Source organism: Natator depressus, chromosome 1, assembly GCF_965152275.1.
Source record: "Natator depressus isolate rNatDep1 chromosome 1, rNatDep2.hap1, whole genome shotgun sequence".
NCBI classification, from domain to species: domain Eukaryota; kingdom Metazoa; phylum Chordata; order Testudines; family Cheloniidae; genus Natator; species Natator depressus.
The window spans coordinates 124,474,744-124,498,919 of NC_134234.1; the positions used below are offsets into that span (position 1 = coordinate 124,474,744).

At 38.4% G+C, this 24,176-nt stretch overlaps 1 protein-coding gene across 2 annotated transcripts in view; it reads left to right on the forward strand.

The window, feature by feature from the left end:
* Positions 1 to 22,207, forward strand: part of GYG2 (glycogenin 2) — a 31,536-nt gene extending 9,329 nt beyond the window's left edge. The window contains exons 2-9 of one of the 2 annotated variants that reach the window (XM_074966231.1): positions 3,193 to 3,331; positions 5,220 to 5,394; positions 6,885 to 7,047; positions 9,969 to 10,095; positions 11,125 to 11,347; positions 12,807 to 12,944; positions 14,673 to 14,783; positions 17,348 to 22,207. In XM_074966231.1, the coding sequence (XP_074822332.1) occupies positions 3,193 to 3,331; positions 5,220 to 5,394; positions 6,885 to 7,047; positions 9,969 to 10,095; positions 11,125 to 11,347; positions 12,807 to 12,944; positions 14,673 to 14,783; positions 17,348 to 17,509 (1,238 nt within the window). In that variant the 3' untranslated portion in view covers positions 17,510 to 22,207. Of the gene's footprint in view, positions 1 to 3,189; positions 3,332 to 5,219; positions 5,395 to 6,884; positions 7,048 to 9,968; positions 10,096 to 11,124; positions 11,348 to 12,806; positions 12,945 to 14,672; positions 14,784 to 17,347 lie in introns of both variants that reach the window. The other variant, XM_074966222.1, reaches the window with a different exon arrangement.
* Positions 22,208 to 24,176: the final 1,969 nt, after the last annotated feature.

Genomic DNA, 24,176 nt, shown 5'->3' on the forward strand with positions numbered 1-24,176 from the left:
CACTGCCCCAGGTAGGGGAAGGGGGAACGCTGAAGTCCAAGGGCTTCAGCCCCAGGTAGGGGGTCTGCAACCTGAACGCCCTGCTGCCCAGGGCTGAAGCCCTCAGGCTTTGACTTCGGCCTTGGGCAGTGGGGCTTGGGCTTCAGCCCTGGGTCCCAGCAAGTCTAAGCCAGCCCTGGTGACCCCATGGAAAGTGGGTCGTGACTTACTTTGGGATCCTGATCCACAGTTTGAGAGCCACTGATGTAGCCGATTCCATTGTAGCTCTTATTACAATTCTGGTTTGGAATATACAGAGCATGAAAGTGTCTGGAGTATAATAACTTGCCATCCCAACTTGCTGAGTTGTTTGATGAGTAACTCATCTGTTTTTAGATGCATTGTGTAAATATTCAGGTCTGGTAACTAGTAGCATTTTAAAAAGCCATAAGAAAATTATATGTTTTAGCTTTACGGTTCTTATTTTAAATAGTATTTTAATATTTAAACTCCCACTCATTTCAGGGTTAGTTTCTATGTTAATATAAGTACATTTCAGTTTGGTTTTAGTTTCTCCCAGTATTTGTTTTGATATATATATTTTTGGTCAACAGTGCTCTTGGCATATATTTACTATAATATAAGAAATGTCTCTCTCTAAGTCTTCATCTTTTCCTTTTGAAAGCTTCATTTGTTACTCGTTGCTAAAGCAGCCTTCTCAGCCATTACTGCTTTTGTTTTTTTTATAAGTGCCCGACCTATTTGTGAGTCATCTTTACTTAGTGATTTTTCCAAAAAACGTTTACAAGAGTAGAATCAGAGAAGATTAGGGTTGGAAGAGACCTCAGGAGGTCATGTAGTCCAACCCCCTGCTCAAATCAGGACCAACCCCAACTAAATCATCCCAGCCAGGGCTTTGTCAAGCCAGGCCTTAAAAACTTCTAAGGAAGGAGATTCCACCACCTCCCTAGGTAACCCATTCCAGTGCTTCACCACCCTCTTAGTGAAATAGTTTTTCCTAATATCCAACCTAGACCTCCCCCACTGCAACTTGAGACTATTGTTCCCTGTTCTGTCATCTGCCACCACTGAGAACAGCCTAGCTCCATCCTCTTTTTGGAATCCCCCTTTAGGTAGTTGAAGGCTGCTATCAAATCCCCCCTCACTCTTCTCTTTTACAGACTAAATAAGCTCAGCTTCTCCTCGTAAGACCTGTTCCCCAGCCCCCTAATCATTTTTGTTGCCCTCCACTGGACTCTCTCCAATTTGTCCACATCCCTTCTGTAGTGGGGGGACCAAAACTGGACACACTACTCCAGATGTGGCCTCACCAGTGCTGAATAGAGGGAAATAATCATGTCCCTCAATTTGCTGGCAATGCTCCTACTAATGCAGCCCAATATGCAGTTAGCCTTCCTGGCAACAAAGACACACTATTGACTCATATCTAGTTTCTCATCCACTGTAATCCGCAGGTCCTTTTTGAGAGAGCTGCTGCTTAGCCAGTTTAGTTTAGGTTTTGACTAAACTCATGTCTAGTCGGTCCCCAGCCTGTAGCAGTGACTACAAGTGGCAGTAGCTATGTCCGGTGGGAGAGTGTCTCTTGCCGACAGCACTGGCCACACTGGTGCTTCTGTTGGTGTAACTTATGTCTCTCCAGAAGGGTGTGTTTTTTTTTAATCACACCCCTGAGTGACATAAGTTATACCGACAAATGTGCTAGTGTAGAAATAGCCCTATACGGAGCAAATAGTCCTCTGCCAACTTCTGTTTGTTTAGCAATTTTCAGTACACCTATCAGTTTTAGTTTTAGAGCATTGCATCTTTAGATTATCTCGCTGATATTGGATAGAAATAATACATTCATTTAATTAAAAATTAAATACACTTTGATATCAAAACCTTTTTTACCATTTAATTAGTATGTATGTACTATGTTTCTCTGGAACAGTTTGCTTCACCCGGTGATGCTGGTTTTGCCCAGAACTGTTAATAATAGTACCATGCTTCAGAGAAATTCCACTTGAGACAATCTCCTTGATAAAATCTTATGCTATTGCCGGTATAATTTGCTTCTGCGTAATTTCCAGTACTTTTAAGTAGTGGGGTTGATTTAATAATGCTTCCAAAACAAATACTGACTGAAGATATCCAACAATTTTGGAGGAGTCGGTGGCATCCACCCAACATCATCGCCTGGTCAATTGTGTGGCCTAATGAGCCCAGATGTGCTGGGTGGTGGGTGGGCTCACTCTGAGATATGCTGTTCACCTGTTGGCTGTGCGATTCTAGCTTTTCCCCTGGACAACCCTGTAATGGCATTCCTGTTAGAAAGCAAAAATATATTGTTATGCAACCAAGTTTAGTAATAGGTTTACACCAGCAGGCAGAGACCCTGGAATAATGATGCAGATGTGAGCCCAGTAAATAAAATAACCAACTGTTACTGCAAGAATGTGTAGAGACTGCTTGCCGCCTCCTCCTATTGGGTGCTGTGACAGTTTCATTTCCCTCAGAGGCAAGAAGCACAGGCATGCCCCTGAACATCTTCTGAGAGTTACTTTGTGATATGGGGTCCTTGTCATCGGAGAAGAGCTACTCCTGCTAGGGACTATATGCAGGTATGCCAAGGTACACCTACCTACCCAGCCTGCTTAGTAACTCTTATATTCTTCTTCTCTGTATCCTTTTTGAATATTGGTTTGATTCAGGGAGGTCACAAAAAGATGGATGGATTTAGCAATTTCTTGTCCTCCTGCCTTAATAATATGCAGCAATGTGTTTTTTCTGTGATAATGACATGAGTGAATTTACCTAATCGGTTGGATTATATTGTATACAATATTATTTGAATGAAAAAATCTAAAGTTTTATTACAGGTAAGCTGGCATGATTTGGCAGTTGGATTATGCAACACCCTGTGGGAAATGATTTTTTTATAAATCAATTTAAGGTTAGTCCACAAACTCATAGCAGATGCTCCAAACACAACTGGACACGTTCTGCAAATGTGTGCCTGGAATTCTCTGTTCAGTTTTCTGTCTTTTGGCAGGGTTTGGGAAGGGAAGGAGCCTGCGCTTATCGTAGAGAGCGCAGGCTCTTATAAGCTATAGCCTGTTTGTTAGCTGGAGGAGAAGATGGATGGTGCGATGCTGCCAAGAACGTTTATTTTACATAAATAAAATAACCATTCTAAATATTTGTTCACAGTAGCAGATCAGGCATTTGTGACCCTTGGAACTGATGATGATTATTGCCAAGGAGCTCTGGTTCTTGGGCAGTCCTTGAGGAATCACATGACCTCTAGAAAGCTGGCTGTACTAATTACACCACAGGTCTCCAGTGCGATGAGGTAAGAATTCACAAATTCTCATTTGTAGTTAATGTGAAAAATAATCAGTTGCATAACAGGACTTCTGTTGAATTTCTTGCCATAACATAGTTACAAATAAATTGACTGTATTTTTATTTTTAACTCCTACCTTAGCTTCTTGCTGTTCAGAGAAACTAAACCCAAGGTTTTCAACAGTGACTAGTGATTTTTGGGTTTCTCAATTTTGTATTTCCACCAAAAAAGGGCAGCATACCCTCCTAAAAATTAGGCTTCTTTAAGATGTCCCAGGTTCGGCACCTAAAATTACTAATCACTTGAAAATATTGCCCTAAGTCTCTGGTGGTGGAACATGTAAATAGTTTTTTTTTGTTTTGTTTAAAAACAAAAACACATTACTGCTTAGTCTGATCCACAGCCATTCCATGTGCAGAACTCTCATTCGATCACTTCACATCTAATAAATTAGTTGGGTCAGGCCTGGACAACAATGTGCTGGGAGACCCAGTTACTGCAGGACATGATGCATGTAAATCAGTAGATGGTAATCTTCCCTCTTACCACTGAACCAGTGCTGCAGTATACTGCTGAAGGTGCTATCTTTTGAATGGGATGTAAAACAGAACACCACAGACTTCAGTTGTTACATCTACTTATATTTGGTCTGAGTTTGGCTTTGTGTGCAGTTTGGGAACTGTGCACATTGCTGATTCTGAATGCTGTGTGGTGGTGATCATAAAGCCGGGGGCAATTTTTCCTCCCCCCCGCAGGTTAGATGTACTGGTAAATCCATGTTTCCAGGATTTTAAGCGCAGGTCAAATCTGAATAGTATACTATCCCTGAATAAGACTCTAAGATCTTGATAATATGAATTTTAGAGCTGGATGGAATTATTTTATCTAATGAAGGTTTTTTGTTTACAGTTTTTCAAAAAATGTCCATTTTTTTCCAATTGAGAATAATATTTTCAAAAGCACCTAAATGACTTGGGAGCCTAAATCTCAGTGAAAGTTATAGGACTTTTGAAAATTTTACCCCACATAAAAAAACCCCAAGCAAACCAAATCTTAACCCCTCTTTCCTCCCATCCCCCATCATATTTTTGTGACTAATTACTGATTCTGAGAGCCAGTTAGTCCTTATTATATAAACTTCAGAGTGCAGGGCTTTGGACAACACCTAGGATATTGTAGGTGATACCATAACACAAATAAATTACCTTAAAAAGATTATTTTTTCCTGTTCTAGGCTTGTAAATGTTGATGATCATCAATTTCGGTATTGTCTAGGAAGGTTCTGTGAGTGATTATGAAGACACACCTTACTGAAATTCTTTTGAGAGGGCTTGAAGCAATAGTTATATATCTATATCTCTCAAATTTTAAACTTGTATAACTGTGAGGATAAATTTACTCTGAGTGGCACAGGGAGGTGCAAATAGCTGTACCAGCAAGGCCTGCTACACCATGGGGAGGGACCATGCACTGCAGAAGTGGCCTGTGGTGGTGGTTCTCTCATTGCGTAGCCATGCAGGACAGCTTTACTGTCCACTTGGCAAATGCTATAATAGGGATGCACTGAAAATGTGAGAGTCCTAGTTACACCACCTCCCCAGCCAGAGCCAATCACTTCTTGAGATGCACTGGCCCTTAGAAGAACGGAGATTGTAATTTGTCCCCCTATAGTTACCTGTAGGGCAGATTTCTTGTTTACAGGGACCGTGCATCTTGGTTTACACTCTAGTTTGTGTGTGTTCGTGGTTTTTTTTTTTTTTTTTTTTTTTTTTGTTTAAATCAGAACTGACTGTCATTATGGGTCCAGTTATCTGCATGCCACAATTTTTGCACTGTTTTAACTGAAGAAATGTTTCTAAATTCTATTGTTCCTGTATGTTGCTTGCTTTATCAGGGCTGTCCTCTGCAGTGTGTTTGATGAAGTGATTGAAGTGGATGCAATTGACAGTGCTGACTCAATGCACTTGGCTCTGCTGGAGAGGCCAGAGCTCGGTGTAACCTTCACCAAACTTCACTGTTGGACTCTCACTCAATATAGCAAATGTGTCTTTATGGATGCAGACACTTTGGTGAGTAGAGTGGTAATCATGTTGCTAGGATTCTGAGAGATGTTAAAGATAGCTGGGTAGGTTCTGCTAGACCAGGCTAGCCGCGTCCGCAGGTTCGGCTGACTGCAGCTCCCACTGGCCATGGTTTGCCGCTCCGGGCCAGTGGGCGCCGCGGGAAGCGGCACGGGCCAAGGGATGTGCTGGCTGCCACTTCCCGGAGCGGCCAACTGTGGCCAGTGGGAGCTGTGATTGGCTGAACCTGCGGACGCGGCAGGTAAACAAACTGGCCCGGCCTGCCAGGGGGCTTACCCTGGCAGGCCGCATGCCAAAGGTTGCCGATCCCTGTGCTAGACAAATCCAGACTGGTACCCATCAGAGTAAGGTGGCCCAAAGATCAAAAGAGTTTGTGCTGAAATAAAGCTGTCCAGTACAAATTATGGCCATGATCCCATGGGCCATCCTCTACACATAAACAGTTCATTTTTCAGGATTAGTTGGGCCATTTTATTGTTTATAATAGAAATAAAGTTAAATAGTTGAACATTTGTCTCTGGGTCTGAAAAACATTTCTATGAGCTGTGATCCTGTACTGTGTGTTGTATTTACCAAAAAAGAGAGAGATTCAGGGGAAATGGGTTTTTATTAAATCTTTCCTTTTTGGGGTAAAGAAATGGATTTATTCACTATTTTATATATCTGATTTATAATTTTATATAAAAGAGCACCTATCCCATGCAATAGGCTTCTCTTAACCATTCAGATTTCAGGCCAGATCCTCAGTTAACATAATATAGCATCTCTCCATTGAAGGAGAAATACAGAATTTCATCAGCAAAGGATCTGGTCCTCAATGTTGTAGTATAAACTGAGCAGTCTTTCCTGCTCCCTTCAAAGCTTAAAAGAAGGAAACCGGCAAACAAACATACCAGGCAAACAATTCCAAAAATAAACCCAAACAATGTTATAAAAACAAACTAGTGCTCCACTCAGCCGTCTCCAGAGTCGGTGCCAACCCAGTTCTTTCAGACACACAGCTTTCACCAGCCCTTATTACACTTGTTCAAACAGATGGGCTCTGCAGCATGCCCAGAAGGACCCGTTCTGTCTCTGTATCTAGATATCTTATCTATATCTATAAAAATGTACCAGCAAGGCCTGGTTATACGCTGGGGTGTAAAAGTGTTGTTCTCCTTGTTGCACTAGAATATTTTGAGGGACTTGCCGTTTAAACCTGGTGATCATGTTGTAATGTTATTAGGGTCACTGTTTTGCCTTAAAACTTGAGGAAAGCTAGAAATATTATCTTATCAACTAACAAATGAAAGTTCTGATCTCCAGCCTCCTTTGTACTGTCCCTGTTTAATGTGCTCTAAATACTTAGAACTTCCCTGACAAGGATAGTAATTTAATCCATCAGTTTTGATTTAGCTGTCCAGATGTTAAAGCCAACACAATGTCCATAAACTGTTACTTTAAAATTGTAAATTTGAGTTTCTTTTTTTCCCCCCAAGGTGTTATGTAACGTTGATGAACTGTTTGATCGGGAAGAGCTTTCAGCAGCTCCTGATTCTGGATGGCCAGATTGCTTTAATAGTGGTGTATTTGTCTTTCGACCTTCTGTAGAAACTTATAACCATCTGCTGCAATTTGCTACTGAACATGGCAGCTTTGATGGTAAGTCTTTGAGAGAACATAGAGCAAGAAATTACCCTTACCCTCAACAAGACAATTCTCCACAACTGTAAAGGGCCGAGCGTACAACTTAGCAGAGCAGAGGGAGGAAATGACAATACTCAAGGTTTAATCTCTCAAAAAACCTCAGCTGATGTAAATTGTCATAGCTCCAGTTTACACTAGTTGAGGATCTAACCCTAGAACTCTTGATCAGATAAGCTGGACAGGGGTTACCTGAATATCTCTGCCTCACTACACATTATTTCATTTAAAGCTTACATTAAAAAAAAATATTCTTTCCTTTGTCTATATCCTATAAATAGAAACAGACAAATTGCTAAGTATGAATACAAAATAATAACACAAGCTAACAGGGACAAAATCAGAAAGGCTAAGGGACACAATGAGTTACACCTTGCAAGGGACATCAAAGGCAATAAGAAGAGGGTCTATAAATACATCAGGAGGAAGAGAAAGATGAAGGAAAGTGTAGGCTCTCTGTTTATTGGGGAAGGATCTCTAATAACAGATGACATCAAGATGACTGAGGTGTTTGTCTATTTTACTTCAGTCTTCTCTAAAAAGGTACGTTGTTACTAGATACTTAACACAGTTAATATTAACAAGAATGGGGAAGGAACACAAGCCAAAATTGGGCTGGGGGGGAACAAGCTGAAGAATATTTAGATAGGTTAGATGTATTCAAGTCAGCAGGGCCTGATGAAATTCACCCTAGAGTACTTAAGGATGTGACTGAAGCAATTTTGGAACCATTGATGATTATCTTTGAGAACTCCTAGAGGATGGTTTAAGCACCACTGGACTGGAGAAGGGCAAATATAGTACCTATCTTTAAAAAGAGAAACAAAGAGAATCCAGGAATTATAGATCAGTCATCCTAACTTGGGTACCTGAAAAGATACTGGAACAAATTATTCCACAACCAATTTGTAAGCACCTAAAGGTTCATAGGGCTAGAAGGAATAGCAGGCATGGATTTGTCAGCATGGATTATGCCAAATCAATGTAATTTCTTTTTTTGACATTGTTACTGGCATCGTGGGTAAGGGGAAAGCTGTAGACGTGATATAGCTTGATTTTTTTGTTAGGCTTTTGAGGCTGTTCCATATGTTGTTCGCAAAAGCAAACTAGGAAAATGTGGTCTATATGATATGGCCTATAAGAAGGGTGGAAAACTGGTTAAAGACTGTACTTGGAGTAATTATCAACGGTTTGCTGTTAAACTGGGAGTAGGTATCTAGTAGGGTCCCACAGGGGTACTAGTCAATATTTTCAGTAATGACTTGGATTATGGAATGGAGAGCATACTTAAAAATTTGCAGATGACCCCAAACATGGAAGGATTGCAAACCTGGAGGACAAGATTAGAATTCAAATTGACCTTGACAAACTGGAGAACAGGTCTGAAGTCAACAAGATGAAATTCAATGAAGACAAGTGCAAAGTGCTATGCTTGGAGAGGCATAATCAAATGCACATTGATTATGAATCAGCAGTGTCATGCAATAGTGAAAAAGACTAATATCTTTATGGGATGTATTAACAGAAGTGTCCTATATAAAACATGGGAGGTAATTGCCAATTTTACTCTGCGCCAGTGAGGTCTCAGCTGAAGTACTCTGTCCAGTTCGGGAGGCTACACTTTAAGAAAGATGTGAACAATTTGGAGAGAGTCCAGAGGAGAAGGAAACAAATGATAAAATGTTCAGAAAACCTGGGCAATGAGGAAGAGATTTTTTTAACAAAAAAAACCTTGGACATATTTAGTCTTGAGAGAAAAAGACTGAGGGTGGATCTGATAAGTCTTCAAATATGTGAAGGGTTGTTACAAAGACTATGGTGAGCAAATGCTGAAGGTAGAAGAAGCACCAATTGACTTAATCTGCAGCAGGGGAGATTTATGTTAGATATTAAGGAAAATTTTCAAGGATAGGTAAACTCTGGAATAGACTTCCAGAGGAGGTTGTGGAATCCCCATTACTGGCAGTTTTTAAGAATAGGCTTGACAAACACTTGTCAGGGATGGGCTAGGTTTACTTTCGTCTTGCCCACATGCACAAGGGTGGACTAGGTAACCTCTCAAGGTCTCTTCCAGTCCAGCATTGCTAGGATTCTGTGATTCTATGAAATCTTAATTTCTGTTTCCTTCCATTCTTTATTATTTGATGATATAGTAAGTGTATTTATTTCTCATCCTATGAAATTCATGCTGTATAATTATATTTTGTATTAACTTTCAGTATATTAGCCAGTAGGCTAATTCTGCAAACAGTTACACACTGGCATCAAGCTGTTGCTTTTGTTACCTCATCTTCCCACCCACCATCACCTCGGTTGCCTCTTTTGTCTACTTGCTGCTGCTTACGGGCAATTTTTACCCAATTTGAAGATTTTTGCAGTTTCTTCTCATACACAAACTGGCTTTTGAAAGCAAGACGGCACTGAATATTCATATAACTTCCTCTTTGGAGCCTAAAGGATTAAGCTAAAATACAGTGGGGGACAGAGATTTACCTCACGACTCTGGGCTAGATTGTGCTTTCGTTGTGCAGCTGCAGGAACAGAACAGGGAAGGAGCATTGGCTCTTGCTCCACTGGCTGGCTTGTGGAGGAGGTGGAGTCCAGGCTCCAACCATGTGTTCAGGGGGGAGCAAGAAATGGGTGTACAGCACCCACTTACCCTGCACGCCCAGGCTCAAGGTCCAGGGAGACTGCACAGGATTATAAAGCTGTGTGGGTATGTAGCTCAAATCACGCAAGTTTTAGACCAAAGAGTCTCACTTGCACTCATTTTTTCTTTTTTCAGCACTGAATTTTCTCTTTGCTATTAAATCTTCAAACAAATTGTAGCTTACACGAACATTTTGTTGATGCTGTTTGCAATTTTATTTATTCTCTAGGTGGTGATCAAGGCTTATTAAATAGTTTCTTCAGTAACTGGGCAACAACAGATATTGGCAAACATTTACCGTTTATCTACAATTTAAGCAGTAGTGTTATCTACACGTATGTTCCTGCTTTCAAACAGTAAGTAGTATTACTGGTGGATGATTGCAATTCTATACAGCCCTTTAATATATTTTGCCCATTTATAAGAGAAAAGGCTAGTGACCCATTCTGAAACTTGTTGATTAGAAGTTAGTCTAACACAATAGTCCACAATGTGAAGTCGTGTGACAAGAAGTTGGAATACAGTAATGCAGATCCTTTATCATCTGGTCTGATACAGAATACCACGATTTCTCAACGCTTAGTATTGTTAAATAGCTCTTACAATAGAGAACAAAAGTAAAAGTTGGAATAGTATTACTTGAATTGATATATCTTGGTTGATATGTCACTTCAGTGACACTTTCCTTATATTCTGCAGACCACAGATTACCTAATGGCACAGTTCTGATATTCTTACTGCAAAAGTAGCCCCTCTGATTTTCATTAGAGTTTCTCACAGTGTAAGGGTATTGAAATCTGTCCATAAGATTCTTCCTTGAAGCAAAATCGGTTCTAGCAATTATTATATGATTTCAAATGCTCTTCTTTTTTTCTCTTTTAATAAACTTTTATGGTACACTGTTATAGGTATGGCTATATGAAATTCTTTCAAAAATGGGTCATGAATTCGATGATCCATTAGTGTGAATTACGATGAACTTCTTTTGAAGCTTTCACTGGATAATTTAAATACCGGAACCAAAATAATCAATAATTTTTGCTGCTTTGATATTCAGTAAAGTGATTTTTATTAGTTCGGAGGGGAACATGCAAGAAGAGATGAACTATTTCCATTAGAATCAGCAGTAGGAAACAAGTGACAATGCAGTCTTTTATTTCCTTTCTTTCAAGCAAAGCAATTCAGATTAATAAAATAAAATAATTTAATTCAATAGCTTTCAATTATTTTGCATAACTGAGATCACATCTGGTGATATTGCATTGACCTCTTATTAGTGTATTGTCACGTGTAGTTGTTGCAAGACGTCATGCCTGCCACTTATGAAATGCCAGTCAGGATGTATTTATTCCTATCCCACAACTTTGTATTTCTCTCCTCTACAGTTTTGGCAGAGATGCAAAGGTAGTTCATTTTTTGGGGCCAGCAAAGCCCTGGCACTACAAGTACAACTCTCAAACAAGAACAGTTATGCAGGATGACTCCACCTCAGGATCTCAGCATCAGTTCTCATTTCTTGTACTCTGGTGGAAGATATACTATGCTAACATATTGCCTTTGTTAGAAAAACTTCCAGAGGCGGAAGACGCAGAATCCCAGGGACAAAAGGTAAAGTGGTATCTTGGAAAAGAGACTAGCGGGAATATGCCAAAATCAAAACACCAACAAAAATTCCATAAATAAAAATAAATTACTATCTTGACTTCTTTTTTGGCCTGGGGAGTTGAGTGAGATGGGAAGGCATGATGGCTTTTGAATGGCAATAAACCTGCAGTGACTTTTTAGTGCAGATGTTGTCTAGAGATGGATGTGATAACTATACCTCTGTGTAAAGTATTAGCTTATTATTATTAGTGCGCCAAAGATTTTTCCTTTGTATCAAAAGTAAACATAATTGATGAATAATGTTTGTAAACTGACACTTAAACCTTCCCAAAACCTCTCTCCAAAAGCCTGGCAGCCAGATTTTCGGCTGGTGTAAATCAGCATTGCTCCACTGTCTTTGATAGAGCTAAGATGATTACCGTCAGCTGAAGACCTGGCCTGGAAATACAGTCACTTTACCTTTTTTCAGAACTGCATTGTAACTGTTCGTATGAGGGTCATAGCTTCTCAGCTTATTGAATAAAGTTGCCCTGAAAAAGGTCTGAATATTTATGTTGAGGAAATAGTTTGCTATAGCTTTACAGCTGAAAGCATGCTGCTGTAAAGCATGCAGTTTGGCACTTCAATTTTAATTTAAAAGTAAAACTTAAAAATTAGTTCTCTCATCAAGAAATATACTCTTAATTTGCATATTTAAAGTGGCTAGAGTAGACTAGTTGCTGATAAATAGATTAGATTGTGGTTTCAAAAGAGATAAAGCAGCAACTAGGAGTAGTGGGGGCAGAGAATACTTTGATACGCATTATAAATTGCATCCCCTTGATACATGTAAATGAATTTTCACAACTGTGTTTAGAATTGGATGATGATAATCATAAAAACTTCAACAGGCCCATAAAATCAGTTGAAGTATTGCCACTGATGTGAAGAGAATCGGTTTGTAAAACCTTTCTTATGCCTAGCAAACTGGGAAGGAGGAGAGAAGAAGGGGAACTGCAGGTTATAGATATTTGCAATTTTTGTTTGCCTAACTTTTGTCCCTCCTATACTTGGTAGAATAAAGAAACAATAGAAGTAAGCTAGCATGGAAATTGAATAATTTCTTCTCAGTGGACGGGGGTGGCTTTAAGGTTTGTATTAAGGGCTTGATCCATCTCCTACTGAAGTCTATGGGAGTCTTTCCATTGACTTTAATGGGTGTTGGATTGACTACGAAGTTTAGGTACAAGACTTTCACTGAAACCTGTGCCCCAGTCTGGGGATAAAAGAAACCCCTTCAGATTCTGTAGCTCTTTATTCCTTAACTTCTATAGGGCCTGTGGCAATCAACAAGAAAATACCACAGTAGAACCTTGTATCATGAAGAAAGTGTAAATATTTTTTATAATTTGTTAAATCACACGTATCATAAAACAGTTTGTTGCAAAATTCTTCTTTTAGTGATGTGATTTGTTTTTTCTAGCACATTTTCAGTGGAGATGAAATTAGACCAAAAAATGAGAGTCCTCTGATCAATTCTCTGCAAATCCCTGTGTTTCCAGAACAGACACCTGAAATGGACATCACTACTTGTCCACCGGAAGAGTTTGATACTAAAACAGTAAGTACAAACTGTATATTTCTTGTGAATATCTATGTATATTTTTACATATTGGGCACTACCAGTGATGGACATTTTTATGATGACACATGTAAGCCTCTAAACAAAATTTAATTTAAGCATTTGATCTTGATGATAACATCCTCCTCAATTTAGTTCTAGTGCTTTAATTCTCTCACTGGATTCAGAAATAAATTCAAGTCTCATCATGAAAATTTATGGTCTTTGATCTTCAGTCAAGAATGGCTCTGATGTATCTGGAGTTTAAAAAATTTGTATTGAACATTGCCAAGATAATATTTGACAAGTTAGTGGGTGCTAAATAAATCTTAGGGAAATTCTACTGCCAAAGTAACCTTATTGAATTACAGTATTCTTATCATTGTATAAATTTAAAGCTGGAATCTTCTTTTATCAATAATATTTACAGAGATTTCTGTTTAAAACTTAAGTGTATTCCTCAAAGACTGTTTCCTAGTCTGCATTCCTCTGATATAGATGTACTGTTCACTTCTGCAAGGCAGTTTGAGTTCCCCTTTGAGTACTTGTTTTACACTTGTGTATATCAGTTTATTTAATTGGAATAGCTTATATGCTTACTGGAGTGAGGTCACTTGGATGCACATTATTCTGTTCATCCTGGCTTCTTAGAGCCTTGTCCATAATAGCACTTTCATACCATGCAGGGCTACTAACCATAAAAGTTTGTTTTGTAATACTTGCTATATTATGGTAGATTGGGAGAAAGTAAATCAAATTGTAGCTTCAGTGTCACCTGCTGTTTGTTTTTACTGATTACACTCCCAGTGCATCCGATGAAGTGAGCTGTAGCTCACGAAAGCTTATGCTCAAATAAATTGGTTAGCCTCAAAGGTGCCACAAGTACTCCTTTTCTTTTTACTCCCAATACAGTGGCCAAATGAAATATAATTTTCCTCATTTTTAATGGCTAAATCTGTGTCAAGGCTTCATAATGGTACTGTGTTCGTGTGTTGTAAACATATCACTATTTTAGTGTTTCTTGACCATTATTGTAGAGAAGTGTAGTGGTTTTTGTTTTTAGAGAGAAACTGCAAATGAACTATTTGCAAGAATCCCTTTTTTAAAAACTGAATTTATTTAAAGGATTTTAATTTTTGTTGAATCTTTCTGATGGTGTTGGAATGTTGTTAGACCCAGACTATTACTATATACACTACTGCGTGGTAATTCTAAAACATGTTGCTTAACAACGTGGTTCTTTGGGGTTTTTAAAAATATCTTTAAATTGCTAGTTGTATACAAGCTACTCATTTAATTTTTCATTAAAATAAAATATGAATGCTTCATCAAGAGATTATGTAAACTAGGATTAAGGGCCTCCCACTTAAAATGGCCTAATTCCATTGACCTTATGGAGTTATTTCAGTTTTACGCTGGTGTAAGTGAAAAGACACTCTCACGCTTAAGGGCTCTATGTTCTGATTGCCAGAAGAAGTGAATGTGTATTTCTGTTAACCCATGTAGACCTGAATACAGTTTCTCTACTTCATCTCTATTATGGATCACCTTGATCTGCTCTCATTCTATAGATAGAAATTGCTTGCCTAGCCATAGAGCAAACTGAACTTCTAGCATCTCTTTTCCATCCTTCATTCCTCCAGCTGAAATTCTTTTCTACTGTATAAATTCTGTTGGTGTAAAAACTGTGAACAAAAAGCAAGAATTAATAAAAACTTTACATTTCAGCCACCTGTACCTCAAGTTGAACAACCCAGTTCTGAAGTCAGTCTCCCTGAGCCAGACCAGCCATTAGAACAGCTTGCCTTTCATCCTGCCCCTCAGCAAACCTTGGAACTGGTATATACAACTCTTTGTGTTCCATCCTTGTTGCAAGTCTTTGTGCATTTACTTCATTCTTTGCCAGCACAATTTTGGGAGAGATCAGCTAATTAATTAAATAATTTAATTTAACATAAGTATGTCTTAGCTAATCAGGCAGATATAGAAATGATTTCTCTGTATAATTTCTTAGCCATTTCCAGTCCTTTTTTATGAAGCTCTCTCTTTAATATTTGTGAATTTTCTATCTGAATGTATACCCCCCTCTCCCCCCCCCCCCCCAAAAAAAAAAAGTGGTAAATTTGTGAAATTAGTCTTGGTTATCTTGTAATAAATAGTTGTTTCAATTATAATTGGTGTTTAAAGCTCAAATGTACTATCTGCTGAAATAATTTAAGATAAAAAATATAATAGGTTAAATCTTGGTTCCATGGAAGTCAATGGGAGTTTTGCTACTGACTTGGACAGAGCCAGGATTTCACCCATAATATTTAATCTTCTGTCAATAATAATATCCAAAGGTTAGCTTTAATCCATGTAATAAAGGTAAGTACATGGATTAGCATGTATTAGTAGGGATTATATATTTACTTAAGAAATCAGTGCCAGATTTTGTCACATGTGCGTATCTCCAGGGAGTAAGTACACTCTGTAAAATGTTTTGTTCCTTAGTTGTTGGGCCTCAAGTAAACGTACTGGGAGCTTAGCAGAAAGATCTGGAGTTTTATTTTGAAACTGCCTTATTATGAATTTCTTACAAGTGTTCAAAGGGTTATGTGGACCCTTCTGAATGAGATAAGTCAGTTCTTCTTTGCTCATAACATCAGAGGAGCTGCTTCTCGGTGTGCCTTTCTGAGCAGAGTATTCAGATGGAGCAAACTTTCAACTACTACTTTATCAGCTGGCATAGTATTTAAATAGTTGGTATTAAATCCACAATATTTTAAATTTGGTGGGTACTATATGAAAAGGCTTGAAATATTAGACAGTTTTAGGAGTGCAAAATTTCTGATGAAACATTATCTGTAATGTACTTTACAAACATGACCAATAGTCTAACAGTCAAACAAGTCAGACAAAATAAGTGCCAGATAAGTGTCCTGCGGATTTTTTTTAAATATAAATCTGATTTAGGAACTCATTAACACATGGATCTCTACTGAAATCTTCCTGTGGTTCTTCAGTTTCCGTCAGTAGTCACATGTCGGGCATATGCCATTAATACTACAGTAGTATTGCTGTCTGCCTCTCATGGTTTGGAGAGGCACTACAGTAAATAGCCTCACGCTTTTTCTTCTAATTATTACTTAAGGGTTATGTCATGCTATAAGGAAAATTAAGATTGAAGTCATTTAGCAGGCAGCACTCTCAAACTGAATGAACTGTTCCATCCTTTTCTGCTTGTCAGATGGTCTATTTTTTTACTTGAATTCTCACTTTATCCTTTGAATGACTTGATAGATGATATACTGTAAAATAAAATCTCTCTGTTAACCTGTGCATTGGGCGTCATCTGTACGTATAGATTTTATTTAAGCAGATGTTAGGAATTTTTGCATTCTGCCCTTTGCTATATATTCATCTGATCCTTGGTTTTTATTACGGACTACTTTGTCAGGTCAATTAATAATTTTTCTTCCCTACATTATACTTAATTTTACAGAAATGATCCTTAATTGACATGTCCAGAAAGGGAAGATCTCTTAGATCTTCATCTGGAGTCAAACAGAACAGTTTGTTACAGATAGCATATATCAAAGATAAAATGTATGAAAATTGGTGGTTGCATTCTGGATCGTCATACTTGCCTGAGTAAGGGCTATTTGTATGAGTAGTGGAATACAGGGTGAGGTCCTAGGTCAGTCTGGAATATTGATTTTGTTTGTCATGCATGTGAAACAGGGTGGGTATATCATAGGTATTACAGAAATGAAATTCCTTTCACAGTATATTAATTTCCCTCTAATTGATTAAATTATCAGTACTTGTTCATTATCTTTTATTCACATAATAACCTTTGCTAATAGAGTCTCCAAACCAAAATTAGCAAATTTGAAATATCCCTCAGAGGAGCAAACTATCTGTGCATTGAATGGTCGTTGTTTTAATTAAAATTTACAAGAGCTTCAGGATGGTTAGTGAGACTGGTGTCTGACAAATGCTATTTCTAGCCTGAGTTCTTACTGCCTTGTCCATTAACTCTTTGGAGACCAGACAAAACTATGATCCCAGCCTGGCACTGGGATCTGCTAGTGTAGATACCTCTGTCCATGTGGAGTCCTGCTAAAGTTATTCAGACTCTGCACAGGCATAGAGCGTTATTCATATGTATCCTCATTTAAAAACCTCATTTTTTGTTGGCATTTCTGAATTTGCCAGATTGTGAGTTAAGACAAGGAAATCTGTTTGACTCTTTCAAAGATACTTTGCCAAGTGATACAGCTGCGAAAATGTGACCACATCATGGAAATCATAATGAACAATGTCTTCAAGATAATTTTGGTTTGGATAATTACAGTTTAGAAACTGATTTTTAAGGCTAATGAAGTGACTGCTTTGCCCTGTCCTGTCTCCTTTTCTAGGATGAGTCTACCCATCATATTTCTGAGCTGTCTACTCCGCTCAAACCAGAAGAGCCAAATGCAGAAGATGAACGGAAGAAGTGGGAGGAAGGCCGCATGGACTACATGGGGAAGGATGCTTTTGAACATATTAAAAAGAAATTGGATACATTTTTAAAGTAGACTTAATTGTAATGCAATATATTGACCAGCCACTGTTTGCGTTTATGGTGTACATGCAACCCCTGGGATGTTTTGTTATCTTCCTTTGATATTGAAGTTAAAATGGACCTCCTCTATTTTAAGAAAAAAAATTGCAAACATAGCACCACTAACTTTTTAACTCTGGTGTGTGCCTCATATTGATTGTTGACCAATAGTGCCTCATGAAGTAGTAGTGCAGAAATTGTGACATCTCCACTTGACATCTCTGCATTAAGGAAAAAGTCCTATAGTATTCTGCAGTAATATCCAAAATATTAGAATTGATAACATTAAACTTCCAGAGGAGATTAGATTAATCTAGAGGATTTCCACCTTTAGAAAATGCTGCAAAACCTTTTTTATGAAAGCTTTTCCACCGGAACCAAAGTGACATTCACACCATCAACGATTATACATAAGCTGACAAAGAGAAAATCCAAAGGAGAAAACTCTGGCTCCACTAAAATCAATGCCAAAACTCCCATTGACTTCAGTGGTGCTAGGCTTTCGCCTGGATGCTCCAAGAAGTCCACTGAGGGGCTCTGTTCTTGCTATTCTACTTTAGGTGGAAGTGCCCAGGTACAAAGCTAATGGGCAACAGTACAACTCTAAAATAGATGGTAATGGTGTTACTAGTTTCTTTTGGATCATTGCGATAAATTGGTACAGGATTTTTATGTTACCTTAATCTGTGTATTCAGGGTTTCTCATGTTTTATTATGTATTTTATTAGCTAAATGGTTGAGAGAGAAAAAAAACACTATATAGGCCTATAGGCCTTCATAACGAAGAGCTGTTCTGCCTCATTCTGGTGCTTTAAATGAATTTGTTTACCAGTGCTCCAAACTGCATTTCACAAAGGCACTAAATCCATTAGATGGTATTTTTCTATATTGAAGGCAGTTTGTGTGCATCTGAGACAGATAACTGACACCTATTTAATAAAACAGCTATTAATAATAATTAATAAAACTAAGGACCTATTTCCAGAAACCAATACAACTGTGTGTATAGTTATTGTCAGTGGGACTCTGCTGTATTAACTATACTTGTGAGGGTACTGCTTTGCAGATTTGGGCCTTCAGATTAAACTTTAATCACGTTGTTAAATAAAAATAAATACATTTCAGAAGACCGAGAAACTTGACAGATTTTTCTAATTTGGTAACTCTTGCATTGCATCTTGAAACTTCAACTCTGGTATTACCAGAGCTGGAAATTAGAGTTATACAACACTTGATGCAGGACTTCTTTAAACATTTGGGGTCATATTGCGTCACCAGTTTTTAAGTTGCAGAACTACCTAACTAAATCATTTGGGAACTCTGCTTAAAAAAAAATCAATGGCATAATTTATCGCTCCTTGGTAAGAGGAATGTACACAGAATTCTACTGAGGAAAAGAAAAAGTAGCTTCTTTTCCCCCCAGAATCCTGCACAAATTAATCCACTAGGAAAGCAGCAAGAGAATCCAAAGCAGTGGAAGAAAGAAAACATTTGAAACCTTTTTTTTTGTTTGTTTTTTTGAATGTGTCTGTAAGGAATTATTTTCACTTTCATGAGTCTAACTACCTCCACTTTTACCCATCTTGTCTCTTATTTACTCTTAGTGAAGCGATTTGGGTGTTTAAGAGAATTCTCAGTTTTATGAGGAATATTGCCAATGCGACCTAAACAGTTTGAAGATTGTTTAAATGGAAAGACTTTTTTAAAAAAAAAAAAGTGAACTCATGTTTTGTGCAGCTACATTATGTGCAGTTACTACTGCATCTTACTGGGCATGTTAGTTAGATTATGTGGGAAATTACTGACTTAAAGGGAAAATCAGTAATTCTAAAAGATTTTCAGAGTAGGTTTATTACCGTTAAGTATTAAAGTGAAAGGAGGGATCAGGGAGCACATCTGAAGGGAGCTAGGATGTAAATTTGCACCCAGTGGTGGTTATACAGTATTTTTCCAAGAAAACTAGATTTATAGGAATGTCTGATGTACCACAATAACATGTACTTAATGAGAAATTCATCTTTAATATTTAGAAAGAAATCTTTGTCATCTTTTCCGGCTGGTGTTTAGAAAGGATTTGGTCCAGTTGTTGATTCTTTTCCCCCCCAACCTATTGGAACACTGAGGAGGATGAGCTCAGGAAGAATAGTGCACAGGGAAGAAATTTGAGTCACTTGTACTTGGCTTCCTTAGACTAGTTGTGTTCTTTTGAAACATGTACGATATGATTTTTCAAAAGTGCTCCTACATCCTTATATAGGACAGGAATAGCTTAATAGTTGCTTTTGAAAATCACACCCATATTGTACTAATGCACCTGGCAGTGGCAAATTCTGCTCATGTTAGCTTAATGGTTCAAGGTAATTTCTGTGGTTACATACCAACTACAGAGGAAGAATGAAGTGACGTTGATCTGGGAACCAAATATTCAATGGCAGACTGCAACTATTGTGAATTTGAAAGAGGCTGGACGCACATCATGGGGCGAGAGTTGAACAATACCTTTTTAGCGCAAGTTTGACTGTAGGAATGTAGTGTGAATTTGTTTTGTAGCTGTGGTCTGAATCTCCACCAAGTCTTGTGAATTTGAACTGATCTATGGAAGTGACGTTTGTTAGGCTCTGCTTATTATATTAACAACTTCATGATATTTTGTATGGTCACTTGTTACCAATGTCACTGAAGTTCTACACTGCCATCTAAATAAGGATCAGGACTCCTATCTGTAAGTACAGAATCAAACAGTGAAACTTCCCGCAGAGCAGAAGGCTCAGCCAAGTCTGTACGCACCACTTAAGTTCCTAATGTGTTTGTGATGAATAGTCTTTGCACTAAAGTGAATGTCGCACAGAGAAATCAGAAAGGGAAAAGGCTTGAAGTAATCATGTCCATTACAGGGCTGGTGCAGGATTACAGTTCAAATTTCCATTGTGGCTGGGGAGTATCCTTCTTGAGTGATTGGTTACTTTTAAATATGTTTGTTATTAAATTAGTATTCTGGTGTCAGTAGTATGGTGAACAGTATTTGCAAACATAAGCTATGCTTGTCTGCTTAGTGATAGCTAGTAGGCGTAAAGTTTTTCAATCACTACTCGTGGACTGATTGAGTTTCCACTCATTGTTTTGACTTCATTTTTTTCTATAAAATGAAATTGTGACTTGTTTCTCTTTTGTTTGTATTTTTTTCCCCACGGTGACTGAATATATTCTTTTCACATGAGAATGTTGTTTAGTTGCAAGTTGTCATCTCATTTTGTTTCAAGAAAAACTCAAGAGTGGTTATTTGTTAGAGAGCTGAGTACATATTTACTAAATGTGTAGACAATGAATTTTCAAAAAGTGTGTTGAAATATAGTTGCCAGTGTCCAGTGGGAATCTACTGAGGTGAACAATAAAGTGGTAGAGTGTCCACTTTGATGATGTGGGAAATTCAAGTAGGGTTTTTCTCTGAGGCATTGGTGTAGTCACAGAGTAAGCTTTGGGGGTGGATTTTCCCTTGAACAACAGATCTTTTCTCAGTGTCAATTAGGAAGGGCTGGTAGGTAGAGACCTACCTCTTGTCTCTACTGGACATACTGTAATAATGACAAGGATATAGAGGTAAATGACTGGCATAAAGAGCTCCTGCTGTCCAATCTGTGTCAAGAATGGATGAGCAATTAATGGGGTTTTGAAAGGCTATATTAAAATAAAGCTCTCAAGGAGCTATTGATGGGAGAGAGTCCCCCTTTCACTTAAAGGGGACATCTTTATTTAATTAAAACCTGCTCATCGGTCTCTCCCCTCACATGTTTATGATCAGAAGAGTTAATCCCAGCTAGAATCAGAGTAATTCTCACTTGCAGTGTAACCATCAATTGTGTGGCTTAATAATTTGGATCTGGTGTGGGTGGGCCACAAGCGGAGAACACTTCAGGTCATTTCCCCGTACCATAGTAATAGGAGTGTGTAGATCTATCCCTGAAATATCTCTTGCATCCATTTCCTAACATCATGCCTGAGGCCTTTCAGTTTGGATATTCTTGGAAAGTAGCAAGACTGTTTAACCTCCATGCCAGGGCAGTCCCTCCTGTATTTTGCTGTGAATTTTACATCTATTTTTGTTTTGCAAAGCTGGAACATAAAACTACCTAATTCTTATTTCCACTGGTATTCTGCTAAGTAATAGGAACTTGTATCGTTAATAGTGGTTGGTATTATTTACAAGCCTCAGGCAGGGCTGCCGTTAGGGTGTAGCAAGCAAGGCAATTGCCCTGGGGCCCCACTCCACAGGGGACCCTGTGTGGCAGGGCTTGGGCTTCAACCCTCTGGGGCTTGGGCTTCAGCTTCAGCCCTGTGCGGCAGGGCTCAGGCTTTGGCTTCAGAAATGTTGCAGAAATCCAATGTGTGAGCAGATAAGGGAGGTGGGGTAGGGGCCCACTCCTTAGTTTCTCTCAGGGCCCCAATGAGTCTAATATCTTTCCTTAGGCCAGGGATGGTGTTGGTTCAGTAGAAAAATGTCTGCAATGTGCCTGTTTTTTTTTTTTTTTTTTTTTTTTTTTAACAGATCTGATTATCTGGTCAATTCCTCTACTGGGGATAAATTATAACTTCAGCTATCTCTAATTCTTGTGATATTTTTTTTGGCCAATAACATCAATGAGAAGATGGTCAGCAAATAGAAAAATCTTCTCATTGATTTTTAACTTTTGTTTTTGCATTTGTGTGAAAGTATTTTACCTCAGTTTTATCAAATAAATACATAAAACAGTTTGCTTGGGTCTATTTTTTTTCTTCTGTGGTGTATCTGGGGTATTATAAATGGCGGTCATTTTAAAAATATCCCTCCAAAACTAGTCATTTTCTTATGTCTTCTGAATTTTCAGTGCATTAGAAATTCAGACTGCTTCATGTGAACTTTTTTTCCCCACCTGTCTTTGCTGACCAATAAATGGGTAACTTTCTTAGAGGTTTTAATTGAAAATGGTGACACAAGCATTTCATCACATCATCTCTGATCCATTCCAACATCAACTTTTAATTGGGTTGTATAACATGGCCATAAATTTAGCCACTTTGTGCCAAGGTCATTAATAAAAATGTTGAATAAGACCGGTCCCAAGACTGATCCCTGAGGAACTCCACTAGTCACTTCCCTCCAGCTTTACAGTTCACCTTTCAGTATGACCCGTTGTAGTGCCCCTTTAATCAGTTCCTTATCCACCTTTCAATTCTCATATTAATCCCCATCTTCTCCAGTTTAATAATTTCCCATGTGGAAGTGTATCAAATGTCTTAGTGAAATCCAGGTAGATTAGATCCTTTGTCTAAAAAAATCAGTTAAAATTAGACTAAAATTTCCATGCTTTGTCTCTTCCTGAAAGTGACTCTTTTTTTGGGTGAGCAAAATCCTTTCAGTCGTTATGAAGTTCAATAAGTGTTAAAGATATACTTGCTTCACTAACAAAAATTCTAATAATCCTTTGGGGGGGGGGAAACAGCAGTTTTTTGCACATTTTGAAATTGGGCATAAATGCAAGCCTCAATGAGGACAAATGCCTTTGGTTGGTTTGGAAAAAAGAAATCGTATACAGAGAAACAGTACTAACTTTCCTTAAGACTACAGCTAACATAGATCCACTGTGCCACCTAGTCAGTTGTTTCAAGGAAGTTATATGTTCATCAGTTCCAAGCCTTTGCTGCTTTTCCTTTTAAAATGTTTTTTCTTAAAATCTAGGACCCAACATTGCAACTATGTAGCGCTTTCTAATCCACTTGCCTTATTAAATGTAAATATTAACTGGGTACTCATTACTAATGTGCCCTAGAAAATCATAGAATATCAGGGTTGGATGGGACCTCAGGAGGTCATCTAGTCCAACCTCCAAGCAGGACCAATCCAATTTTTGGCCCAGATCCCTAAATGGCCCCCTCAAGGATTGAACTCAAAACCCTGGGTTTAGCAGGCCAATGCTCAAACCACTGAGCTATCCCTCCTCTCACCCCCAAATACATACATACATACATACATACATACAATGATTGTTACCCAGGAGCAACTTTGATGTTAGCGTTCTTGCAAACTTAACGCTGCATTAGAAGAGAGGTTTGGGGTTTTTTTGTATTTTGTTTATAGTTGACCGATATTTTTCATAGATATTAAGGTCAGAAGGGACCATTCTGATCATCTAATCTGACCTGCACAATGCAGGCCACAGTATCTCATCCACCCACTCCTGCAATAAACCTCTCACCTATGTCTGAGCTACTGAAGTCCTCAAATCGTGGTTTAAAGACTTCAAGGTGCAGAGAATCCTCCAGCAAGTATCCATGCCCCATGCTACAGAGGAAAATGGAAAAACCCCCAGGGCCTCTTCTAATCTGCCTTGGGGGGAAATTCCTTCCCAACCCCAAATATAGCAATCAGCTGAACCCTGAGCATGTGGGTAAGATTCACCAGCCAGATACCCAGGAAAGAATTCTCTGTAGTAACTCGGATCCCACCCCGTCTAACATCCCATCACAGGCCATTGGGCCTATTTACCATGAATATTTAAAGATCAATTAATTGCCAAAATCATGTTATCCCATCATACCATCTCCTCCAGTTTTATCGAGTTTAATCTTGAAGCCAGATAGGTCTTTTGCCCCCACTGCTTCCCTTG